General features: G+C 36.5%; 1 protein-coding gene across 2 annotated transcripts in view; it reads left to right on the top strand.

Moving 5' to 3' along the window:
* PRKCI (protein kinase C iota) overlaps nt 1-22,333 on the top strand; it is a 68,906-nt gene extending 46,573 nt beyond the window's left edge. For both annotated transcript variants that reach the window (XM_007077072.2, XM_042956478.1), the window contains 11 exons: nt 574-632; nt 3,512-3,688; nt 4,116-4,213; nt 5,249-5,335; nt 7,608-7,743; nt 12,666-12,753; nt 13,764-13,889; nt 15,244-15,323; nt 17,453-17,542; nt 17,924-18,039; nt 22,174-22,333. In XM_007077072.2, coding sequence (XP_007077134.1) covers nt 574-632; nt 3,512-3,688; nt 4,116-4,213; nt 5,249-5,335; nt 7,608-7,743; nt 12,666-12,753; nt 13,764-13,889; nt 15,244-15,323; nt 17,453-17,542; nt 17,924-18,039; nt 22,174-22,261 — 1,145 coding nt within the window. In that variant the 3' untranslated portion in view covers nt 22,262-22,333. The remainder of the gene's footprint in view (nt 1-573; nt 633-3,511; nt 3,689-4,115; nt 4,214-5,248; nt 5,336-7,607; nt 7,744-12,665; nt 12,754-13,763; nt 13,890-15,243; nt 15,324-17,452; nt 17,543-17,923; nt 18,040-22,173) is intronic.
* Nucleotides 22,334-22,616: the final 283 nt, after the last annotated feature.

Here is a 22,616-nt window from a genome sequence, read left to right as displayed (position 1 = left end):
TCTTGTTCTCTACTTTCATTAAAGATTAGGAGTTGACTCATAAATACATACAATTTATTACTAGTAGGACAAATATTCCATTTTAAATAGTGAAAACTTGAGGGTGCCTGGATGGCTCAGTTGGTCAAGCATCTGACTTTTTTTTTTCTTAATTTTTTATATTTTATTTATTTTGGGGGGGGGAAGGGGTAAAGGGAGAGGGAGACATAGAATCCAAAGCAGGCTCCAGGCTCTGAGCTGTAAGCACAGAGCCTGATGGGGGCTTGGACTCACAGACCGTGAGATCATGACCTGAACCAAAGTCAGACGCTTAACCCACTGAGCCACCCAGGCGCCCCAAGTATCTGACTCTTGATCTCAGCTCAGGTCTTGATCTCAGGGTTGTGAGTTCAAACCCCATGTTGGGCTCTGCTCCGGAAGTAAAGCCTACTTAAAAAAATAAAATTAAATAATGAAAACTTATTCTGAAATAGAAACTTAAATCATGAGAACACTTTAAGTCAAGCTCAGTTAACGGGTACTATTGTTTTTCTCCTTTTTTTTTTTTTTTGTGGGGGGGGATTGGATTTTCAGTAATTCCATATAATCCTTCAAGTCATGAGAGTTTGGACCAAGTTGGTGAAGAAAAGGAGGTAAGATAATTAGTTTTATTGTATATTACATCATTAGCTTTTTAATAAGACTTGACAGTTAAAAAATATGAAAATTAACTTGCTTAGATTTTAAATCATAATGGTAAAATGCAAGAATGATTTTTAATGATGTTTGAGTTTTATTCTGATTTAATCTAATAATTGCTAATTTCATTTAAATTAAATCTGGTGGGATAACTTCTTTATCCTTTTATTTTTTTAACAGGAGAAAATCAAATTTAATAACCATACAGGGGTAACTTATTTTTATTTAAGACAGCATAATCTAAAAAATTATTAAAATTTTAATTTAATATAAGAGTGAGGTTTAGAATACTTGGTAGTATTATTAAGATATATTGTAGATTCTTCCATATTATGGGCTAGTTGTTTATTTCAAGTATAAATGATTAAGCATCTTAAATACTATTATTTTTTCTATTAAATGTTTTATCAACTTTTAAAGCAGTAAGTTTTTAGTTAAAGATATTTAATTAAAATAATATTTTTTAAAAAATATCTTGCAGTGAAAAAGACTTAGGGGCACCTGAATGGTTCAGTCAGTTAAGTGTCTAACTCTTGATTTCAGCTGTTTATGATCTCATGGTTCGTGGGTTCAGGCCCCATGTCGGGCTTTGCACTGACAGCACAGAGCCTGCTTGGGATTCTCTCTCTCCCTCCCCCCACTCTTTCTGCCCGTTCCCCACTTGGGCTCTCTCTTTCTCTCAAAATAAATAAATAAATCCTAAGGGGAAAAAAAAAGAAAAGATTCATCATGTTTCACACCTTCCACTCCCACTTTGACTTCTGAGAGGCAGCTCTTTTTAATCATTTCTAGTTATGCCTATGTTTATAACTCTTCAATTTTCCAACTTTATATATTGCAGGCCAGAAAGATTTTGTTCACAATTCCTCCCCCTTTTTCCATCTCTTTCCAATATTTGATAGGTATATTATGTTTTACTCCTAGTTACCTTTAAAAAAATCCCAACTTTGGGGCACCTGGGGGCTCATTTGGTTAAGCACCTGACTTGATTTCAGTTCATGTCATGATCTCCCAGTTTGTGAGATCGAGCCCTGCATTGATTGGGCTCTGCACTGACAACGTGGAGCCTGCCTGGGATTCTGTCTCTCCCTCTCTCTCTGCCTCTCCCTTGCTTGTGCTTTCTCTTTCTCTCTCAAAAATAAACAATGAATAAATAAGTAAATTCCCACCTTTTTATTGTGGAAAATTTCAAGCACAATTAAAAGTAAACAGAGTAGTATAACAAAGCCCCTGTATCCATTACCCAGATAAAATAGTTATCAGTATATGGCCAATGTTGTTTTGGCTATCCATTTCCCTTATTCCTGTATTATATATACTCCTTTATTATATTTTATATTATCTGCATGAGATTATCTTTCTTCTTGAAAAACTCAATATTTCCTTTAGTGAGAAGGTACTAATGATGTATTTCTTTAGTTTGCGTTTGTCTGAAAATGTTTGTATTTCACTTTTGTTTTGAAGGCTATTTTTATAGATCAGCAGGGTTTGTTTTATTAGATCCTTTAAAGGTGGCATACCACTAGTTTCTGGTTTCTGTCTTGTTAGTGATTCTGTGAAGGTACTGTGCTTTTGTTCCATTTCATTCTATTTTGTAGTTTCAGTTAACCACATTTAATTTTTTTTTTTAATGTTTATTTCTAAGACAGAGAGAGACAGAGCGTGAGTGGGGGAGGGGCAGAGGGAGACACAGAAGCAGAAGCAAGCTCCAGGCTCTGAGCCATCAGCACAGAGCCCGATGCGGGGCTCGAACTCACGAACCGCGAGATCATGACCTGAGCCAAGTCGGATGCTCAACCGACTGAGCCACCCAGGCGCCCCCAGTTAACCACATTTAAAGTCTGTATATTACCTTTCCTTCTTACCATTCTATGCTTTCTTCATCTACTCTAATCTGGTTTCTTTTACTCCTCTTTATTTATTCTTGTTATCACATCAGATTATTATTTCTAGATTTTTGTGTGACCCTTCTCTTGAAACCTCATTCTCCTTCACTTTTCATGATACTTTTTTTTTTCTTTTTTGTGCTTACTAGTTTTTCTCAAAATTTGCTCTTTGTTTTCTTGATACTCTTCACTTGAGAAAATTCATACTTAATTCTTATGGGTACATGTTGATTGTATGTGGAGGATTTTGCAGATGTGTTAAAACAGATTATCTTCGGTCTTGTCTATAAATTACCAGAAGCCCAAGTTTCTAGTTGTAAATGGATTATAAGGCTGGTTTTGTCATTCCAAAAGAGCTTGGTATTGTGTAGAAAAGAATGTTTTCCATTAGTTAAGCTGCCTTATGCTTATTTTCTGTTTATAGCTTCCAAAAATATCTCTGAATATATCCGCTCATTAGTCCATATTTGATATATCAAGCTTCCAGTGGACTCTTTAATCTTGCAATCCCATTGTATCTTGTATCTTCAGTATGAAAAACCAAGCCCATTATCTCAACAGCTCTGTTAATCTTATCCTATGTGCACACTTTGTTTTTCTGTCAGTATTACCTCCAGTCTCCCAGTCATCAAAGTTAGTGTCATTTTTTTTTAATTCACGTATCTCCATTGTCTTCATACCCAAAGTTATCACATCTTAAGACATCCTTTAACATTTCTCAGATTTCAATTCCCTCTCCGTTCCTATCAGTACCCTTCTGACCTCAACTCATGAATTCATCCTTTCCTTGAGCAGTTAGATTATATTGTTTGGAATGAATAAGAAAAGAATTATTAAGAACTTAAATCAGAAAATACTTAAAAAACATCTTAACCAGGTACTGGAAATATAATGTATTATGCAAAATTCCTCCAGGTATAACTATTTGATATTAATGTTCTCGACAGGCAATGAACACCAGAGAAAGTGGCAAAGCTTCATCCAGTTTAGGTCTTCAAGATTTTGATTTGCTTCGGGTAATAGGCAGAGGAAGTTATGCCAAAGTATTATTGGTGAGATTAAAAAAAACAGATCGTATTTATGCAATGAAAGTTGTGAAAAAAGAATTGGTCAATGATGATGAGGTAAGTAAGCACAATGATGTTTTATCATTTCTGAACTGTTAAGTTGGCTTAAGTGTACTATTTCAGAGAAAACCTCAATGTTTTGTCTTATCATTTCAGTCTACATTTCTAAATATATGCTTCAAACAGATTACATAAGATATATTTAATGTAATCTGATGACTACTAGATTTTTAAGAAATAAAAATGAAGCCATATTATTATCAAGGAAAAGTACTTGATCTTTGTAGAAGTTTTCTAGACTGTTTCATAATACTGAAAGATTTATTGGTGTTTTTGTATATAAGCTGTTGTTTCATGATTATCATGAAGCAGTAGTAGTTAGTTACTTACTTGTATTTGTGATAATTGAATTACTAAGAACAAATTTATCATAGTTTTGATGATAATTCAGTTTGACATGGATTTCTTTCATATTTTGAAATAGGATATTGATTGGGTACAGACAGAGAAGCATGTTTTTGAGCAGGCATCTAATCATCCTTTTCTTGTTGGGCTGCATTCTTGCTTTCAGACAGAAAGCAGGTAAGATTGAAAGATAATGGAATGATTCCTGGGCTCTACACCTTTTGGTATATTACACAGTGAAAACTGCTTTCTACTATAAGCCGGAAGCGGAAGACATGGAGATGGACACAAGAGTACTCTGCTTAAAATTTCCTGCTAGTCATACTCCAATCAGTGATAGCCGTCTAATGGTGGATCAGCAGTAGGAAATTTCCTGCTTTGGGCAAAAAAAAAAAAAAAAAAAGACCAGGTCATAATTATGGCACTAAAAATCTAACTTTTTAAGTATCTTCAAGATTCTAGTTTTAGGACTTAAAGTTTCCTAGAGTTTAACTAGAGAGAGAAATCCTAACTTCTTTACCTTAAGTGACAGTTAAATAAGACTTGTTTTGCAAGGGCCAAAGTTGAGGTGAGAGTAAGAGGCTCTGGATTGCTAGTGGTACTACTTTCAAATGGAAGAAGCAGTTCTCACAGTTATGCTGGTTTACTTTTTTGTGTCTTCCGTGATTAAACAGGTTTCTTCTCCAACTACCCTTTGTTTCCGCCAAATTCCTGGAGTGTTTGTTCAGGATAAATCTGGAGAATGCTCTCTATGTTGTAACTGCTCTCTATAGTGTTTAGAAATGCAAAGTTACACTGCCTCGTTTTGGATTTTGGTGTCATGTGCTCTCTCCTGTGTTTTTTTATTTTTATTTTTTAAGCCCACTGACATGTAAAGTTCCTAGAGTTAAGCCCTGCTAATTTTCTTTCTTTCTTTCTTTTTAATTTTGTTTCTCCCACGTTTTCATTTAAATTCCAGTTCATTCACATACAGTGTAATATTAGTTTCAGGTATAGAATTTAGTGAGTCATCACTGACCTATAACACCCAGTGCTCATCACAAGTGTCCTCCTTAATCCCCATCACCCATTTAACGCATCGTCCCCATCCACCTCCCCACCAGTAACCATCAGTTTGTTCTCTATAGTTGAGTCTGTTTCTTGGTTTGCCTCTCTTTTTTCCTTCCTATGTTCATTTGGGTTTTTTTTTTTCTTATCTCTTCTGTGTTTTAGATTGTTCTTTGTCATAGAGTATGTAAATGGAGGAGATCTAATGTTTCATATGCAGCGACAAAGAAAACTTCCTGAAGAACATGCCAGGTACCGTTGGATTTTTGTCTGGGGTCGTGGGTAGGGGATGCTATGGGACTTTTTATGTGCCAGTGTTTGAAAGGGTAGATAAATCACTTATTTTGATACTAGTTAATTTTTTGGAAGTCATATAGAGGCTAAGGTAAAAGTTTATATTATAACATATGTGTAACATTACGTATTTACATATATTAACGTAAGTAATTGAAAAGTATAAAAACTATTCAAGGGGAAGCCTTCAGTTTACTAAACCCAATTATTTTATCTATTCAACATCCACCATTGAAATAATTGATGGATTTACACTTATTATTTGTATATGCTTGAGAGTAATAAAACAATTCCTCTTAAGGTTTTATGTAATTCTGACTATTCTTCCTGTAATTACAATTTCTGAATTGTTCTGCCTTTGGCTTTTTTTTCCTCTGATCTCATACATGTTGATGAATAAGAAAAGATCATTAAATATTATTTATTTATTTGTTTATTTTCTGTCCTTAATTTGACATCATTATATAAGATTGTAAATTGCTTATATGTTGGAGGAATTAGGTAGGGAAGGATCATGGCCTTGGATAAGTTTAATTCATCAGTGCCATGATTTGTTTTGTTTTGTACTCATAATTAGCAATAATTCTCACCCTGTTGTGCTCCGCAAAAGATGAGGCGTATGAGTTTGTATATGCGTGTAACAAAGGTTAAAGATTTTATTTTTGTAAGTACTTAGTGGAAATCTTTTTTTTTTAATTTTTTTATTTTTTAGTGTTTATTTTTGAGAGAGAGAGAGAGAGAGACAAAGAGTGCAAGTGGGGGAGGGTCAGAGAGAGAGAGGGAGACACAGAATCTGAAGCAGGCTCCAGCCTCTGAGCTGTCAGCACAAAGCCTGATGCAGGGCTCGAACTCACAAACGGTGAGACCATGACATGAGCCAAAGTCGGACGCTTAACCAACTGAGCCACCCAGGTGCCCCAATTTAGTAGAAATCTTGCTAATACATTGATTATTTCTTATCAAAAAGAGATACTATCCTTCAATTTTATAAAAAGGTAGAAATTGTACTAATCTAATCTCAGACCAAACTGTGTTTTGTTTTAATTTCCTGTATGTTCATTTATTTAGTCTTTATTAAATGGTTGCCCTTCATAGCAGAGCCACAAATGACATTTCTAATTGTGACCAGAGCCTGTATTTGTTCCTTGTTTGTTCAGCTGGACATGGGGAAAGTAGTTTTTACGTATTAAAGTGTCAGTTCTGGTTTTGTGCTTTTCTGGGAACCAAAGTACAAAATAAGGGCTCAGGTTCTCTATTCATAGAATTAAGTAACTGAGAAGGTTTGTGTTATGTACCTCCAAACATGATCATGATAACATTCCCCAAAGTAGCAATAAACCAACTTGAGTGTTTTATTCTCATTGTTCAGGTCAAAAGTTCTGGTTATCGCCAATGAGTTAGTGGCAGTTTTTAAAAAACCCTCTCTTTGATGCTAAATGGTATGGTTGTAGGATAATTCATTTTCTAGAATTTTGGTATGCATTTTATAGTTTGAGTTAAACTTTTAGTATTTTTTTTTTTTTTTAATTCTACACCAATCAATGATTCTTAGCATTTGGAGAGATCATTTGTCTCTTAGAGAAGTGATAGAAGCTATGGAAACTCTGTAGAGGGAGGAGATGTAGATGTACACGTACGCACAACTGAGCCTCTGGTTGTAGCAGTGTGGACTGTCTGAAGTCTATGGAAGGACCCAGATTAAGAACTTCTGTTTGAGACTTTCAAATTAATAATTTTTTGAAAAGTATGAGTTCAATGTAGACTGGAACTTCTGTAATAGTGTTTTGGGCTCAGGTATTTTTTTCTTTATTTCTTTTTAATTTTTTAAAAGTTTATTTATTTTGAGAGAGCAAGCATGTGCGAGAGAGTGCACGCACATGCGCGCATGCTCGAGCAGGGGATGGGCACAGAGAGAGGAGAGAGAATCCCAAGCAAGCTCTATGCTGTCAGCACAGAGCCTGATAGGGAGCTCGAATCCACGAACCACGAGATCATGACCTGAGCTGAAGTCAGACACTCAGTGACCTGAGCCACCCAGGCACCCTTAAGATATTTTAAAGTGTACTTCAGTTTGTGTTTTGGTGTCATTTCTAAAAACATAGGGAGAAAAAAATCTTTTGACACGATTTTGGTGTTTTCATTTGCAGATGGGGATAGGACTTAAATAACCTCTTCTAGAAACTTACCACAATTCCGAAATTTGAATCAAATGAGTTATTTTTCTTTTTAGATTTTACTCTGCAGAAATCAGTCTAGCATTAAATTATCTTCATGAACGAGGGATAATTTATAGAGATTTGAAATTGGACAATGTATTGCTGGACTCAGAAGGACATATCAAACTGACTGACTATGGCATGTGTAAGGTGAGAGGCATTTCTAGTTAATCAGAAGGTCTCAGCAGCTCATAAAATTGTTTTGGTAAAATAACAATATTTAAAGATGGAGAAATGATTGCTACCCTGTTTGGGATGCTTTTTGGAATTTTAGCACAAAGAAAAATATACATGTTTTCTAATCATTTACAAAAGTCCGTATTTTCTGTGACTGTTATATGTGCTATAATAAGAGTTAATTTCTTTTTATTGTCTGTAACATTTTATTTTGAATGTTGTGAAAGTATGGGAGAAAATTTGGAAATAAAAATTGTCTGCAATCCCATGACTTTAGCATAACTATTTGCGTGTCACCTTCTAGTTTTCGCCATTTAATTGTGACTCGTGATAATGTATTCAAGATTTTCCCAGGAAATGTATCATTTTTTGTATTTAAAATTTAAATATCTGACATAAAGTACAGTAGAACAAAATAAGAATTTCAGTTACTCTCAGGACATGTCCTTTATTTCTCGGACCTATATTCTTTTTGTAACAGTTTTTTATTTGAGAGTCCAGTGTTTTTCCACAAAATGTGTAGGGTGCTACTCTCCTTGTTGTAGTAGCTGGGCCAGAATTATCTGCACACGGTAATATGGCAACAAGCATGTAAACGTATGGATCACACTCTCCCATTTACCTGAAGGAAGTGCCTCCAGAGCTTGGAGACTATTTAAACTATTTAAATGCTAACATTAAGTAAGACACTCTAACAGTATTGAAGATTTAATGTCATTATCTCTTGATAATGACCTTAAAAGAAAATCTTTACCTCAGGTATTTTTGCTTTTAGGTACAAAACTCAGGCATTTTTATCTTTTCTTATATTAAATTTCTATTTCCTTAAAATTTTCTATTATACACATCTTTAGTTATAAACAAGTAAACATTTAGTAGGCAAACCCCTATATATCCATTTTTTATGAGATTTGTGATACGTTTTTTTTTTATCTCTGTCACTTTTTTACCAGGGGATTTTTTTCTTACTTCAAAAGAAAAATGTCCTATAATTTGTCAAAGGAAAATAAAGCTGAACAGCAACAACAAAAAACCCATTAAAAATGTTAACCTTGTTAGAAAGTGTACACATTAAAATAGTCTTTATTTTTGCATGCCAGATACTGTTTTGTTTTTTTTTTTAATTATAATAGTCTGCTTTCAAGAGTCTGAAGAAATGGCATTCTTCTATGTCATTGGTGAGTGTATGCGTTGTTATAACTGTTTGTAAAGCAGTTTGGTGAGGATGTATCAGGAATCTTAAAGATATACAGGCACACTCTTTGATTTAGAACTTCTGCCTCTGGGATATTCTTTTTTTACATTTACATCCAAGTTAGTTAGCATATAGTGCAATAATGATTTCAGCAGTAGAATCCAGTGATTCATCCCCTACGTATAATGTCCAGTGCTCATCCCAACAAGTGTCTTCCTTAATTCCCCTTGCCCATTCAGCCCACCCCTGACCCAGAACCCCCTCCAGCAACCCTCAGTTCTCTATATTTAAAAGTCTCTTATATTTTGTTCCCCTCCCTGTTTTTATATTATTTTTGCTTCTCTTCCCTTATGTTCATCTGTTTTGTACCTTAACTTCCACATATGAGTAAAGTCATACGATAATTGTCTTTCTCTTACTGACCAATTTCACTTAGCATAATACACTCAAGTTCCATCCATGTTGTTGCAAATGGCAAGATTTCACTGTTTTTGATTGCCGAGTAATACTCCATTGTGTATATATACCACATCTTCTTTATCCATTCATCTGGACATTTGGGCTCTTTCCATACTTTGACTATTGTCTATAGTGCTGCTATAAACATTGGGGTGCATGTGTCCCTTCGAAACAGCACACCTGTATCCTTTGGATAAATACCTAGTAGTGCAATTGCTGGGTCATAGGGTAGTTCTATTTTTAATTTTTTGAGGAACCTCCATATTGTTTTCCAAAGTGGCTGCACCAGTTTCCCATTAGCAGTGCAAAAGGGTTCCTCTTTCTCCACATCCTTGCCAGCATCTGTTGTTGTCTGAGTTGTTAATTTTAACCATTCTGACAGGTATGAGGTGGTATCTCATCATGGTTTTGATTTGTATTTCCCTGATGATGAGTGATGTTGAGCATCTTTTCATGTGTCTGTTAACCATCTGGATGTCTTTTGCCCATTTCTTCACTGGATTATTTGTCTTTTGGGTGTTGAGTTTGATAAATTCTTTATAGATTTTGGATACTAACCCTTTGATACATCATTTGCAAAGATCTTTTCTGCCTCCGGGATATCCTGAGTAAATTTTTTGGCCTATGAGAAAAGGTTTATGACCAAAATTTTTTTCTTGTAGTTGGTGATAAATATTTTAAATATTTTAAATAATCTAAATGGCTGGTAAGGAGAATAATTAGGGGAAATTATAGAGTGACCACAAAACATAGCATTATAAAGTCATTTAGAAGATGTTTGCCAAAACTTCATAACAATATAAAATGTTTATAAATAACATTAAATAGAGTTTTAAAGTATGGCATTGTCTGTTTCTTTTTTTATTTTTATTTTTTTAAACTTTTTTTTTTTCAATGTTTCTTTATTTTTGAGAGATAGAGCACAAGCAGGGGCAGAGAGAGGGGGAGACACAGAATCCGAAGCGGGCTCCAGGCTCTGAGCTGTCAGCACAGAGCCCGATGTGGGGCTCGAACTCACGGACCGCGAGGTCATGACCTGAGCTGAAGTCGGACGCTTAACCGACTGGGCCACCCAGGCGCCCCTGGCATTGTCTGTTTCTATATGTGTTGTTGTATGTTCTATTATGTAGCATCATACATTCTGTTTACTTTTACATATTTTTGAGGTTATTATAATGGGCATGCATTACTTAATAAAACTCACAAAAATGAATTGCCTTTTACTTAATTGTAAATTTACTGTTAGTTAGCTTGTTTTTAAACTATCTTTTTATTGTTGATATCTTATTTAATTGCCTTGTGGCCAGAAAATGGTCTGAATGATATTAGTTCTTTGAAAATATATTGAGATTTCCTTTGTGACTTAGTATTTGGTCAGTATCCCATATGTACTTTAAAAAGGATATATAAACTCTTTTTTGCATGCAGGGAGTCTATGGCCTTCACACTCTCTCTTTTCTTTCCCCTTTTCTCCTCATGTACACATAGATTATACATATTTGTATGTATGTATGTATATTATATGTATGTATATACATATTATATGTATGTATACATATGTATATGTATAATATGTATGTATATACATATTATATGTATGCATACATATGTATATGTATAATATACGTATGTATGTATATTATATATGTATATGTATATTTTATATATACATATATATATATTTAGCTTTTGTCAAATCTTTTTCTGCTTACTAATTTTTTTGTCTGTATGATATGTCATTTTCTGATACAGATGTTTTGAAATCACCTGTCATGATTTGGGATTGTATTATCAGTTCAGCCTGCTATATCAATATACTGTAGACTAAGTGGCTTAAAAGACAGACATTTATTTCTCATAGTTCTGGAGACTGGGAAGTTCAAGATCAAAGTGCTAGTAGATCCAGTGTCTGGTGAAGGCACTCTTTATGGTTTGCAGATGCATGAAGGCACTCTTCATGGCTTGCAGATGGGTGAAGGCATTCTTCACGGTTTGCAGATGTGTCTTTTTGTTGTATTCTTACATGGCAGGGAGAGAAAGAGGGAGTTCTCTTCCTCTTATAAAGACACTAATCCCATCATCCCTAATAACTAATTACCTCCCAAAGTCTCCGGTCTCCCAGTGTTATCATATTAAGTCTTCAACATATGAATGGCGGGGGGGGGGGGGGCATACAAATGTCCATTCCATAGCAGGGATTGTGAAATTCTTCTAATTTGTCTATTTTTACTTTGTGTTTTGAGGCTGTGTTGTTAGGTGCATACAAGTTTGTTATAAATTTTTGGTGATTATTCCATTTCTCAGTGTGTAGTTTTTCTGTTATACACATTAGTGTCTTCTGCCTTAATTTTTTCCATCTGGTAGCTATTGAAATACAAAGCCAAAAAATTTGTGCCTTAGGAAAAACAACCAACAGTGCTTGTGTTAGCAGGTGGGATTTAAAGTGCTTTTCTTCATAAAATATGATTCCTTTTACTCATATAATTAAAATTTTTATATTAAATTTTTACCTGAATATAAATTATTTCAAGTATCGGGGCGCCTGGGTGGCTCAGTCGGTTAAGCGTCCGACTTCGACTCAGGTCACGATCTCGCAGTATGTGAGTTCGAGCCCTGCGTCGGGCTCTGTGCTGACTGCTCAGAGCCTGGAGCCTGTTTCAGATTCTGTGTCTCCCTCTCTCTCTGACCCTCCCCCGTTCATGCTCTGTCTCTCTCTGTCTCAAAAATAAAGAAATGTTAAAAAAAAAATAAAAAATAAAAAATAATAATTTCAAGTACAATTTTTTTTTTTAATTTTTTTAACGTTTATTTATTTTTGAGACAGAGAGAGACAGAGCATGAGAGAGGGAGACACAGATCCGAAACAGGCTCCGGGCTCTGAGCTGTCAGCACAGAGCCCGACACGGGGCTCGAACTCACAGACTGTGAGATCATGACCTGAGCCGAAGTCGGACGCTCAACTGACTGAGCCACCCAGGCGCCCCTCAAGTACAATTTTTATTTTAATTGAACTGTCCACCAACATCGAATGAGGACAGGCTTTCTTTAAGCTATTTAGGGGCAACTCATGATTTTAATAATAAAGACAACTGTACTAGTAATATTTTATTTAAGCTTAATATATTACCTGTAGATGCTGAGCTTATATAACAAATGAAATAAAAGAGATGAATTTAAAAGATAATTTTTGATCTGATTATTTCTTTTCTCTTTTTTCTTTCTTTTTTATTTTTTCTAAAAGGAAGGATTACGGCCAGGAGATACAACCAGCACTTTTTGCGGTACTCCCAATTACATTGCTCCTGAAATTTTAAGAGGAGAAGATTATGGTAATAAATAAATAGGTGTTATTTTAGCTAAGTGCTAGATGGGTGGTTAAATGTGGTACCCACTGCATTATAGTACTCTGTAGTATTTAAATACTAATCTTATTAATATAAACTTCCTTGATCCCCTTAAAACCTACATGAAAACCCTAAAATATGAAATAAGAGACAGTGGGACCTTAGCAGTATTTGGGGGTACAGATTTGAATATTTTATTAATGGCAACACTAAAAGTTCTAGGCACTAATCCAAGCAGTTTACATTATATTAACTAAATTAATCTTCTCAATAATCCTAGGAGGTAAGCATTGTTAATTCCCATTTTACAGAAAGTTTAGATAACTTGCCCGAGATCATACAGCTAGAAAGTGGCAGAGTAAGGATTTAAACTTTAGCCATGTGACTACAAAGTCATGAACCCCTGGAAGATTGTTCACATTTCCTGGGATATTTCCTCCAGGAATCTGAAAAATGAGGGAGAGATTGACTGCTTGTCAGGAACCAGAGAATATATTTATCTCAAAACATTGGACTTCTTGGGTTCTGGCCCTCTGATTTCAGCAGATGTGAAGGAGGATGGTACTTCTGACAGCGTTCAGAATCTGATTCCAAGGTTCTTCAAGGATCTTTAATCAACTAGCAGAAGATCAAGTTTCAGACCCACGAAAGTTATTCTCAAATACAATTTAATTATATCCTCAAAAAAAAAAAAAAAAAAAAGATACAGACTATGAGTCTGAAATTACAGGCATATTTGGGAGAAGGAACTTAGTGTTTCATTTCCAATATTTTTTCCCCAATATTTTATTTTTAAAGTTATCTTTTAGGTACCTCCCCTTGTTGATAAGTGAAATATTCCTATAATCTTCACTGCCAACCATGATAGTTATAATGCATTTAGAGTTTATTTTTCATTATGTTTAATTTTTAATTATACAATGAAATGAATCTCAAGTTACTGACTTTTAAGAATGCAGAATAATTTGTTGCTTCAAAAAATTCCTTTTTTGAAGGTTTCAGTGTCGACTGGTGGGCTCTTGGAGTACTAATGTTTGAGATGATGGCAGGCAGATCTCCATTTGATATTGTTGGAAGCTCGGATAACCCTGATCAAAACACAGAGGATTATCTTTTCCAAGGTAATTTGCGGTATTTTACAGATTCTCTGTGAATAACCTATTCTAGAGTATGAATGAGGATGGCTCAGATTTTTACCTTGAGTAAGAGGAGAATAATTGGACAATATACTTCTTAATATGTAGGTCTTCATTTTTTTTTTAATATTTACTTTTGAGAGAGAGAGAGAGAGAAGGAGAGTGAGAGAAGGAAGGGCAGAGAGAGGGGGAGACAGAGAATCCCAGGCAGGCTCTGCACTGTCAGCACAGAGCCCAACGTGGGGCTCACACTCACGAACTGCAAGATCATGACCTGAGCTGAAATCAGGAGTCAGATGCCCAACCAACGGAGCCACCCAGGCACCCCTTCATTTTTTTGAAAATATATCTTCCTACTTCTATTCCTTCAGTCCCATTTACCAACTACTTTCTCATACTCAGAAATATAACAAAGAAGTTCCTTCAGATTGTATATCACAGAGATTAGAAGAAGGAATCCTGTGGCTAGAGAGGAATATCTTTCCACATGGACCCCGAGGCTGAGTGCATAAGTCCAAGAACAATATGGAGGAAAAAGTGGGGTACCAAGAATATAAGAAGATCAAAAGGTGAAGAAAAGAAGGCCCACAATTGGAAATACAAAGACTCAAACAGGAAAAAAAAAAAAAAAAAGACAAGGGATCACCCCCTGCTCCCAACACCCAGTCCAAAGATTTCCATGAAATTCTACATTTAATAATTAAGGCCATCACAGGAAATGAATAGCTGTTTCATGTAACAGAAAATCCAGATGGCCATGGAATATATGAAAAAGCATTCAGCTTCACTAGTAATTAGGGGTTTGCACATTAAAACATTAATGAGCTACTATTTCCTGCCCGTGCATTTGCTAGAAATTTTAAAGTCCGATAATACCAGGGCTGGTGAGGATGTGGATGGAGTAAGTGGAACTCTCATAGACTGCTGGCAAGCAGTGAAAATTGATTTAACAGCTTTGGAGAACAGCTTGGCAATGTCTAATAAAATTGAGTATAGTAACATGTACCTCACATTTTGTAGCTATTAACTCATTTAAACCTCATAACAACCCCATGAAGTAGGTATTATTTTCATTCTAATTTTACAGATGAGGAAACCGAGGCACAGTAAGGTAGTCAAAGAATAAAATATGCATGTAAATGATAAGGACAGCATTCAGAGAAGAGGCTCTCTGAGAGGGAAGGAGAGGAGCGAGCCTGAGAAAGCACATGAGACGCTGAAGTAGTATATGTAATACCTTATTTTTTTCTTCGAGAACGCCCTTAAGTAGCTCATAATAAAAATGTAAAATTGAAGCTATGTAAAAGTGAAATATAATGCCACTATTTTATCTTTCTAGTTATTTTGGAAAAACAAATTCGCATACCACGCTCTCTGTCTGTAAAAGCTGCAAGTGTCCTGAAGAGTTTTCTCAACAAGGTATAAATTGAATGTAAAAATCTTCAGCGGTTTATCTCTGTATAGATGACACTAAGTAGAGGTTCAGGCAGTGTAATATTCCAAAACACTAGCGTATAATAATTTTTTTTCAGTTAGATCTGGAACTTATCTCTTTACCAAAGAGTATTAGATCCTGAGATGAATTGTCCTTTCCATTTTGACAGTGTAAGTCACTACCAGCTATATATTACATATGGGTTTTTAATGTAGATGATATATATACCATGTACTCAATTAGAGAAACATTACATCTTTGGGGATAGCCTCAATCGTACTTACAGCTTTGTTACTCAGTTTTCTTTGGATTATTATTCATAGATCTCTTTCCTTATTGAGCACTTGGGACAGTAGTGTTCTGTACAGATTATCATGTCAAAAGCCCTGTAATCAGATAAAATTCAGAAGAAATGAAATGCTATCATTGGTTCTTAAAAAATCTGAAGACCATTCAATTCTTCGTTGTGGTCGGTAGGTTAGAAGAGTTTTAGGATCTAAGATTATGATTCTGAATGGTTTTTACTCATAACACTTCTAACACCAAATGTGTAGGTTTTTTCCACACCAACAACCAATTCTCCACCTCTCTAGACATAAACTTGGTGTATTACAATTCAGTTTATTTCTGATACTAACTACCCAGAGTTACCATCAGATTCCAGGGGTTTAAGGGCTCAGTCCTATAAAACTATCTTCACCTCAAGTGCCAGTCATGAGTCATGAGTATTGAGTACCCACATTTCTGTCTGACTTGGCTACAGAGTTGAGCTTCCCACAATTCTCACACCTCAGGTTCAGTAATTCGCTAGAATGGCTCACAGAACTCAGGAAAATAGTTTACTTGCTATCACTGGTTGGTTATAAAAAAAAAGATACAAATGAACAGCCAGATGAAAAGATACACAGGGTGGAGTCCGAAAGGATCCTGAGCACAGGAGTTTCTGTCCCTGTGGAGTTAGGGTACACACCCTCCGTGTCTCCCAGCATATGGACATATTCACCAACCCAGAAGCTCTCCAAACCCTGTGGTTCAGAGGGCTTTATGGAGGTTCCATTACATTGACACAATTGATTGAATCATTAGCCATTGGTAGTTGACCTCCACCCCTCTGAAAATGAGGCTTAAAGTTACAACTCTCTGATCACATGGATGGTTCCTCCGGCAACCAGATCCCATCCTGAGCTATCTACCAGCCCACCGAGAGTCACATTATTAGTATAAACTCAGGTGTAATTGAAAGGGACTTGTGAATAACAAAAGATAATTGGCTCACTCAGGAAATTACTCACTCAGGTTTTAGAAGCTGTGTCAGGGACCTGGGACAGAGACCAGATAAGCTTATTGTATTACGGTGATCTTGGCAATCATAAATATTTTCTTAAATAAATTGTAGGTTAGAAAAAGTAGGTTGATGTGCATTTATCATCTAAGGTAAATATAGATAATGATGAATTTTAACAAAACGAGAAATTGAAGCTTTTGAGTACTTTAGATGGAGAAAGATTTAAAATGGAAATCTAAGTGTTAGCACGCTGCAAAATGAAGGTGAGAGGTTTTAATGTTCAAAATAAAATGGCTTTTATTGGAAAGGAAAATGGTAACATGTTCTCATTCACAGTAATGAATAAGCCAAGACTGTTTGTAAGTTACAGCTCCTTAGTCCAGTGGGTCACATAATGGTTGTATCATGGTTATACACAGATTATATTGTTTTGTTGCTGTAATTGGACATAGAGCTTTACAAATGAGCTAAGAACACACTTGTGAAGTTTCGGGGTTTGTATATTTTGACCAGCACAATAACCTGTGCCAAAGAAATAGGTGGATGCTGCTAAAATGATTGTGCTGCTCTCTTTTCCCTCCCCTTTTCCTGTAGCAAGGAGTAGTGACCTATATCCACTATAATCACATGATAGCCGGAGACAGAGCCATGAGGAAATTGTACTCGTCACAAGCTTCAGATATTCATTTAAGTCTAGTGTTGTACTATGATGTAATTTCAGAGATAAAGGTATTATATAATAGACACAAAACCCAGGTCACAAAGAGGATGTATTTATTCTAAAGCATGATATCCATCCAGTTCTTGAAACATTTCTCTCCATCATAGGACCCAAAGGAACGATTGGGTTGTCATCCTCAAACAGGATTTGCTGATATTCAGGGACACCCATTCTTTCGAAATGTTGATTGGGATATGGTATGTAAATTGTCATTGTTTTCTATATTAGGTATCCTTATTATCTTGGGCCAAATTTTATTCTCTTAAAAGAATGTTAAAAAAACAAAACAAATATATCATAGCTTAAGTAACTTAAGCCACACTCTAAAGTGCTTTTTAAAAAGCTTTTAAAACAATAAAAGCTTAGAATATTAATTTAATGGAACAGGTTGTAATATTAGTAAGGCCTATATCAGCGTTCAGTTTTGTACATTATTTCCATCATCGTGAATAGCGTTGAACCATGCCTAAGGACTCGCTGTGATAGGATGTGGAAGCCTCTGAGGGAAGAGGAGAAATGTAGAGGTGGAATTTTTCTAAGAACGTAGGCTTGAGCTGTCATCTAATATGTCTTTCTAGATGGAGCAAAAGCAGGTGGTACCTCCCTTCAAACCAAATATTTCTGGGGAATTCGGTTTGGACAACTTTGATTCTCAGTTTACTAATGAACCTGTCCAGCTCACTCCAGATGACGAGTAAGTAACTCTATAGACTGAAATATTTCTGAAGTTATTTGGAAGTTTCATTTTTAGTGGCTACACAGTGCTTCATTACCAGATTATAACATAATTGAATTAGCCATTCAGTTACGGGATATTTGAATCTATTACACTATTATAAGTTATAACGACTGCCCTTTTCTACTTTGCCTTACGTGCCTTATCTCTAATTCCCACAACAACATGATAAATCTACTTACTGTCATCTTCCTCTTACAGATGAGGAAACTGAGACCCAGACAGGGCAAGCAGAGTCACACAGCTGTCAGGTGGCAGAGTCAGGATGGAAACCCGTGCTCTTTCCACTGCACTGCACTGTTTTGAAGATGACTGTCTTTGAGTTCCTGAGTATTACTTTAAGATAGATTCCCAGAGAGGGAATTAGATCAAAGAGTGAAAATTTAAGTTTATTTATTTTGAGAGTGCACAAACACGAGCAGGGGGATGGGGGGGGGGTGAGAGAGAATGAATATACCAAGCTGGCTCCACACTGTCAGTGCAGAGCCCAATGTGGGGCTCAAAACTCACAAACTGTGAGATCATGACCTGAGCTGAAATCGAGAGTCGGACACCCAGCTGACCGAGCCACCCAAGTGCCACTTAAGAGTATGAAATTTTGAAAGCTCTTGATATGTATTGCCACATTGCTTGTTAAAAAGATGACATTAACTTACCAAGTCTAGCCAGCGGTGATCTGACATATTTTTTATGTGTATGTTCATTTTTTAAAAGTATGGTTTAGAATAATTTGGGCATATTTGATTGTTTACCTCTCTTTACAGATTCATTCTGTCATCTCAAGGAGGCCCTTACTCCTTGGCCATATTTTCACTTCTGTCTTGTTAATTCTTACCACATTCCTCATGCAGCTGTTCAAACCGTCTCTACATTTTGGATGCCTTCAGTCCTACCTCTGCCTTCACCACTTCTAACGGACTAACCTTGCCTTAGCTTGACTGCAAGGATTGAGACCTGCCTGGTGTGAGCTTGCTCTGTTTTCAGCTGTCACAGACCATCTTGCATCTCAGAATTGCTGTCTCTCCCACCTCCTTTTTCTTCTTCCCTATTCTTGGAAGGCTATCCCTCTTTTGCAAGGGGTGCTCCATTTTCCTAGATCTGTTTCCTTAGCTTCTGCCAGGATTTCATTTTGTCAGTTATGTCCATTACCCCACCTTCTTTCTCTTTTCCTGCTGCTCTTCTTCTATTTATAAACATGCTCAGATATCCTAATTTGCCCCCTGGATCTTAGCACATCTTTAAACCACCATATTTTCTTCCCTCATTTTCTTTTCAAGATAATTACTCAATGCTCATGGTAAAAGAAAAATAAATAAGCAGTATCTCCATCAAACTCCTTCAGAGTAGTCAACATTGATTGTCTTGTACTTTTCTTACTACCTGCACTTTAACTCTTTACAATTTAACCTGCTTTTTTGGCTTTTGATGGTTGAGTTGATTTGTCAATTTCTGATTTTTGTTTAATGTTTATTCATTTCTTGAGAGAGGGAGAGGCAGAGAGAGAGGGAGACACAGCATCCGAAGCAAGCTCCAGACTCCGAGCTGTCAGCACAGAGCCCGCCCGATACAGGGCTTGAACTTACGGACTGTGAGATCATGACCTGAGCTGAAGTCAGATACTTAACCGACTGAGCCATCCGGGCGTCCCTGTTGATTTCTGATTTTTAAAGCGTGTTTTGATCAGTCCTCATCTCCCCTGATGTCTGTGAAGCATTTGGTACTCATGGCCTTGCTTTGTTGGGCACTACCCATCCTGGTCTGCTTCATCTCTGTGACCACTTATCATCCTTTTTCCCCTGTCCCCTCAAGACTGAGATGTTCCACAGTCTGTTCGTAACAGCCGCCTTTTTGCTATGTGCACTTTGTTCCTTGGAGATTTAGGCCAGCCCCACATCACTGATACCAGCTATTTAAATCACACCCAGCTAAATTGGCAAATGGTTTTTGAGCAAAAGGCCTTGTGCTAAGTACTGGGCATTAAAGACGATTAAGATGTAGGCCAGTCTCACAAAAAAGCTTACTGTCTACCAAAGGAGAGAGTAATGTACGAAAGTCATTATTCTGACAGTGTCATGTATTAAAAAGAACACTAGATTTAATCAAAAGATAGGAATTTGAATCCTGACCTCACCTCTTACCAACTGAGTAACCTGGGTTCAAATTTCATAACTTCTCTGAGCCTATTTCTTCTCTTACTGCCTACCTCAAAAGGCTGCTGTGAAGAGTAAATGAGCCATAGTTCCTAAAGCACCCCCCACCTGGTATCTCTCCTGAACTGCATTTCTATCTGCTTGTTTAAACATCTTCCCTGGTTTGTCAGACAAGCACCTCAGACATACAAAATCTGAAATAAAGGTAATGACTTCTTGGGGCACCTGGCTGGTTCACTCAGGGGAGCATGCGACTCTTGATCTCAGGGTCGTGAGTTCGAGCCCCACATCGGGTGTAGAAATTACTTTTAAAAAAGGAAAGAAAAGAAAAGAAAAAGAAATGACTCTTTATGGTCTCTTTTTCTGTTGTTCCCAATCAGTTCCTTATTTTTATTTACTTTTTTGTGCTCATTATCCCATCATGTGTTCCTGCATTCAGATCCAAAATGTCCATGATTATTGACGCTTCCTTTTCCTTAACAAACGATAATGTGTTCAGCTGCCAACTCCTTGTCTGTTCTTTCTTTACTTCATCACTTGTGTCAGATCCTTCGTTTTCGTTCCCATTGTCGTCAGCCCCATTCACACCTCTTTCAAATCATGCGTAGAATATTACACCATCCTCCTGATCAGGCTCATCCTTTGCTTTGCAACCCATCCTGTACATCTCCTGCAGTAGCACCACCAGTTTTTTAACCCCCTTTGTCAGAAGCCTCCAGTAACCTCCTCCTTGTCTAGAAGATAAAACCTGTCATCTCAGGCAGCAGTCACTGCCTTCCGCCCTCTCCTCCCACCCGACTCTCCAGCCCTCTCTCACTGTGCTCCAACACAAATGCTGTGTTCTGACCAGCCTCCATCACTCCACATCCCCGGATAGTGTGCTGTTACCTTTGCTCATGCTGTTCCCTCTGTATGCCTCCTTCATTACATACTGGAATCTTCTCCATCTTGCTGAGCTACCTCAAATGCAACCAGGTCTTTGATGAATAAAGGTGAAACTCCTTACTCTAGTAAGCATTACTGGCTTCCTTTAACTGGCCATTACCTTCCTCCCAGATCATCTACCTTTGACATGCTTCTGTTCCTGTGCTTTCAACTCCAGTAAATTACTTGGCGCTTTCCCAGACCTAACATAGTCTTTCATAATTCTCTTCAGTAAGTGGTTGTGGAATGAAGGCTGGCTTTCTCAATTTCTGCAACTAGAAGTCACCCTTCTCATTAGAACTGTGCTTAGATCAAGACTTAGCTGTCCCATATGAAACTTAGCAGGTACTGCTTTCCCTTGTAGCTTTTCTTTATATGGGATACCTTCCCTCCTCAAAGGAAGGGACTGTATCCTGGGTAACTTTGCTCTGCAGTATGGTGTGTGCATTTAAGTATTCAAATATTCATTGGTATTACTCTTACTGCATATTAAATTAGAAACCCAGTATAACAGAATGCCAACATCTCTATACCCTATGACCCATGACCTCCCTGTGGTGTCCTCTCCTTATTCTAGGTCTTTCTATGTACTTGTCCCTATTGCCTTTTCCTTTTGGCTAACTTCTTCTGGGCCTTCTTGTCACCATCTTCCTGTTGAGGTGACTACTAAATTGAATGCTAATTCAGACCTGGATGTTCGCCTCTAAGTATGAATGTTGTTCAGGTCCAAAGTTAAGATTAACCAGAGTTGTGACAATTTGTGACTTTTAATTTCTAGCCTTCAATTTTGGACTACCTTTTAGTTCTAAACCTGCTTACAGGATTGTTAGTCTTTTATTTTCAGTACTCTTGATTCTTCTAGAAGATGTTTTGGGATTAATCTAAACACTTGTAGATTTCTTCCCCCATAATTTATATAAATTAGCCTTATTTTTTGTTTTTTAATTTTTGTTTACCATTTAAGTAAAAAGTTGAAGAAATCTAGATTATGAAAATTAATTTATTTTTCTTTCAACAGTGACATTGTGAGGAAGATTGATCAGTCTGAATTTGAAGGTTTTGAGTACATCAATCCTCTCTTGATGTCTGCAGAAGAATGTGTCTGATCCTCATTTTCCAACTGTGCATTTTGCTTGTGTTGCCATTTAATGCATGAATAAACTCGTTACCAGCCTGGATACAATGAACCATTTTATATTTCTTACCTACAAAAAAAGCATTCAGTATCTTCTATTGTTGGCTGTAAGAGTCAATTATTACATCTAACTATGAAAAAGAAAATGAAACTAGTTTCCAGACGGTCGTGTCAACATTCAGTTATACTGGTAATCCAGCAGCCTACTGATGAGTAATGAAGTTGTCCTTTTTGTTTAAAGGAAATACTTAACCACTGCGTTTAAGGCACATGATGGGATTGTGTCATAAACCTACTGTGATTTTTGTCACTCTTCATTTAGTCCT

Source organism: Panthera tigris, chromosome C2, assembly GCF_018350195.1.
Source record: "Panthera tigris isolate Pti1 chromosome C2, P.tigris_Pti1_mat1.1, whole genome shotgun sequence".
Classification (NCBI taxonomy): domain Eukaryota; kingdom Metazoa; phylum Chordata; class Mammalia; order Carnivora; family Felidae; genus Panthera; species Panthera tigris.
The sequence above is the reverse complement of the archived record's forward strand: the minus strand, read 5'-3'. Positions and strand labels throughout refer to the sequence as shown.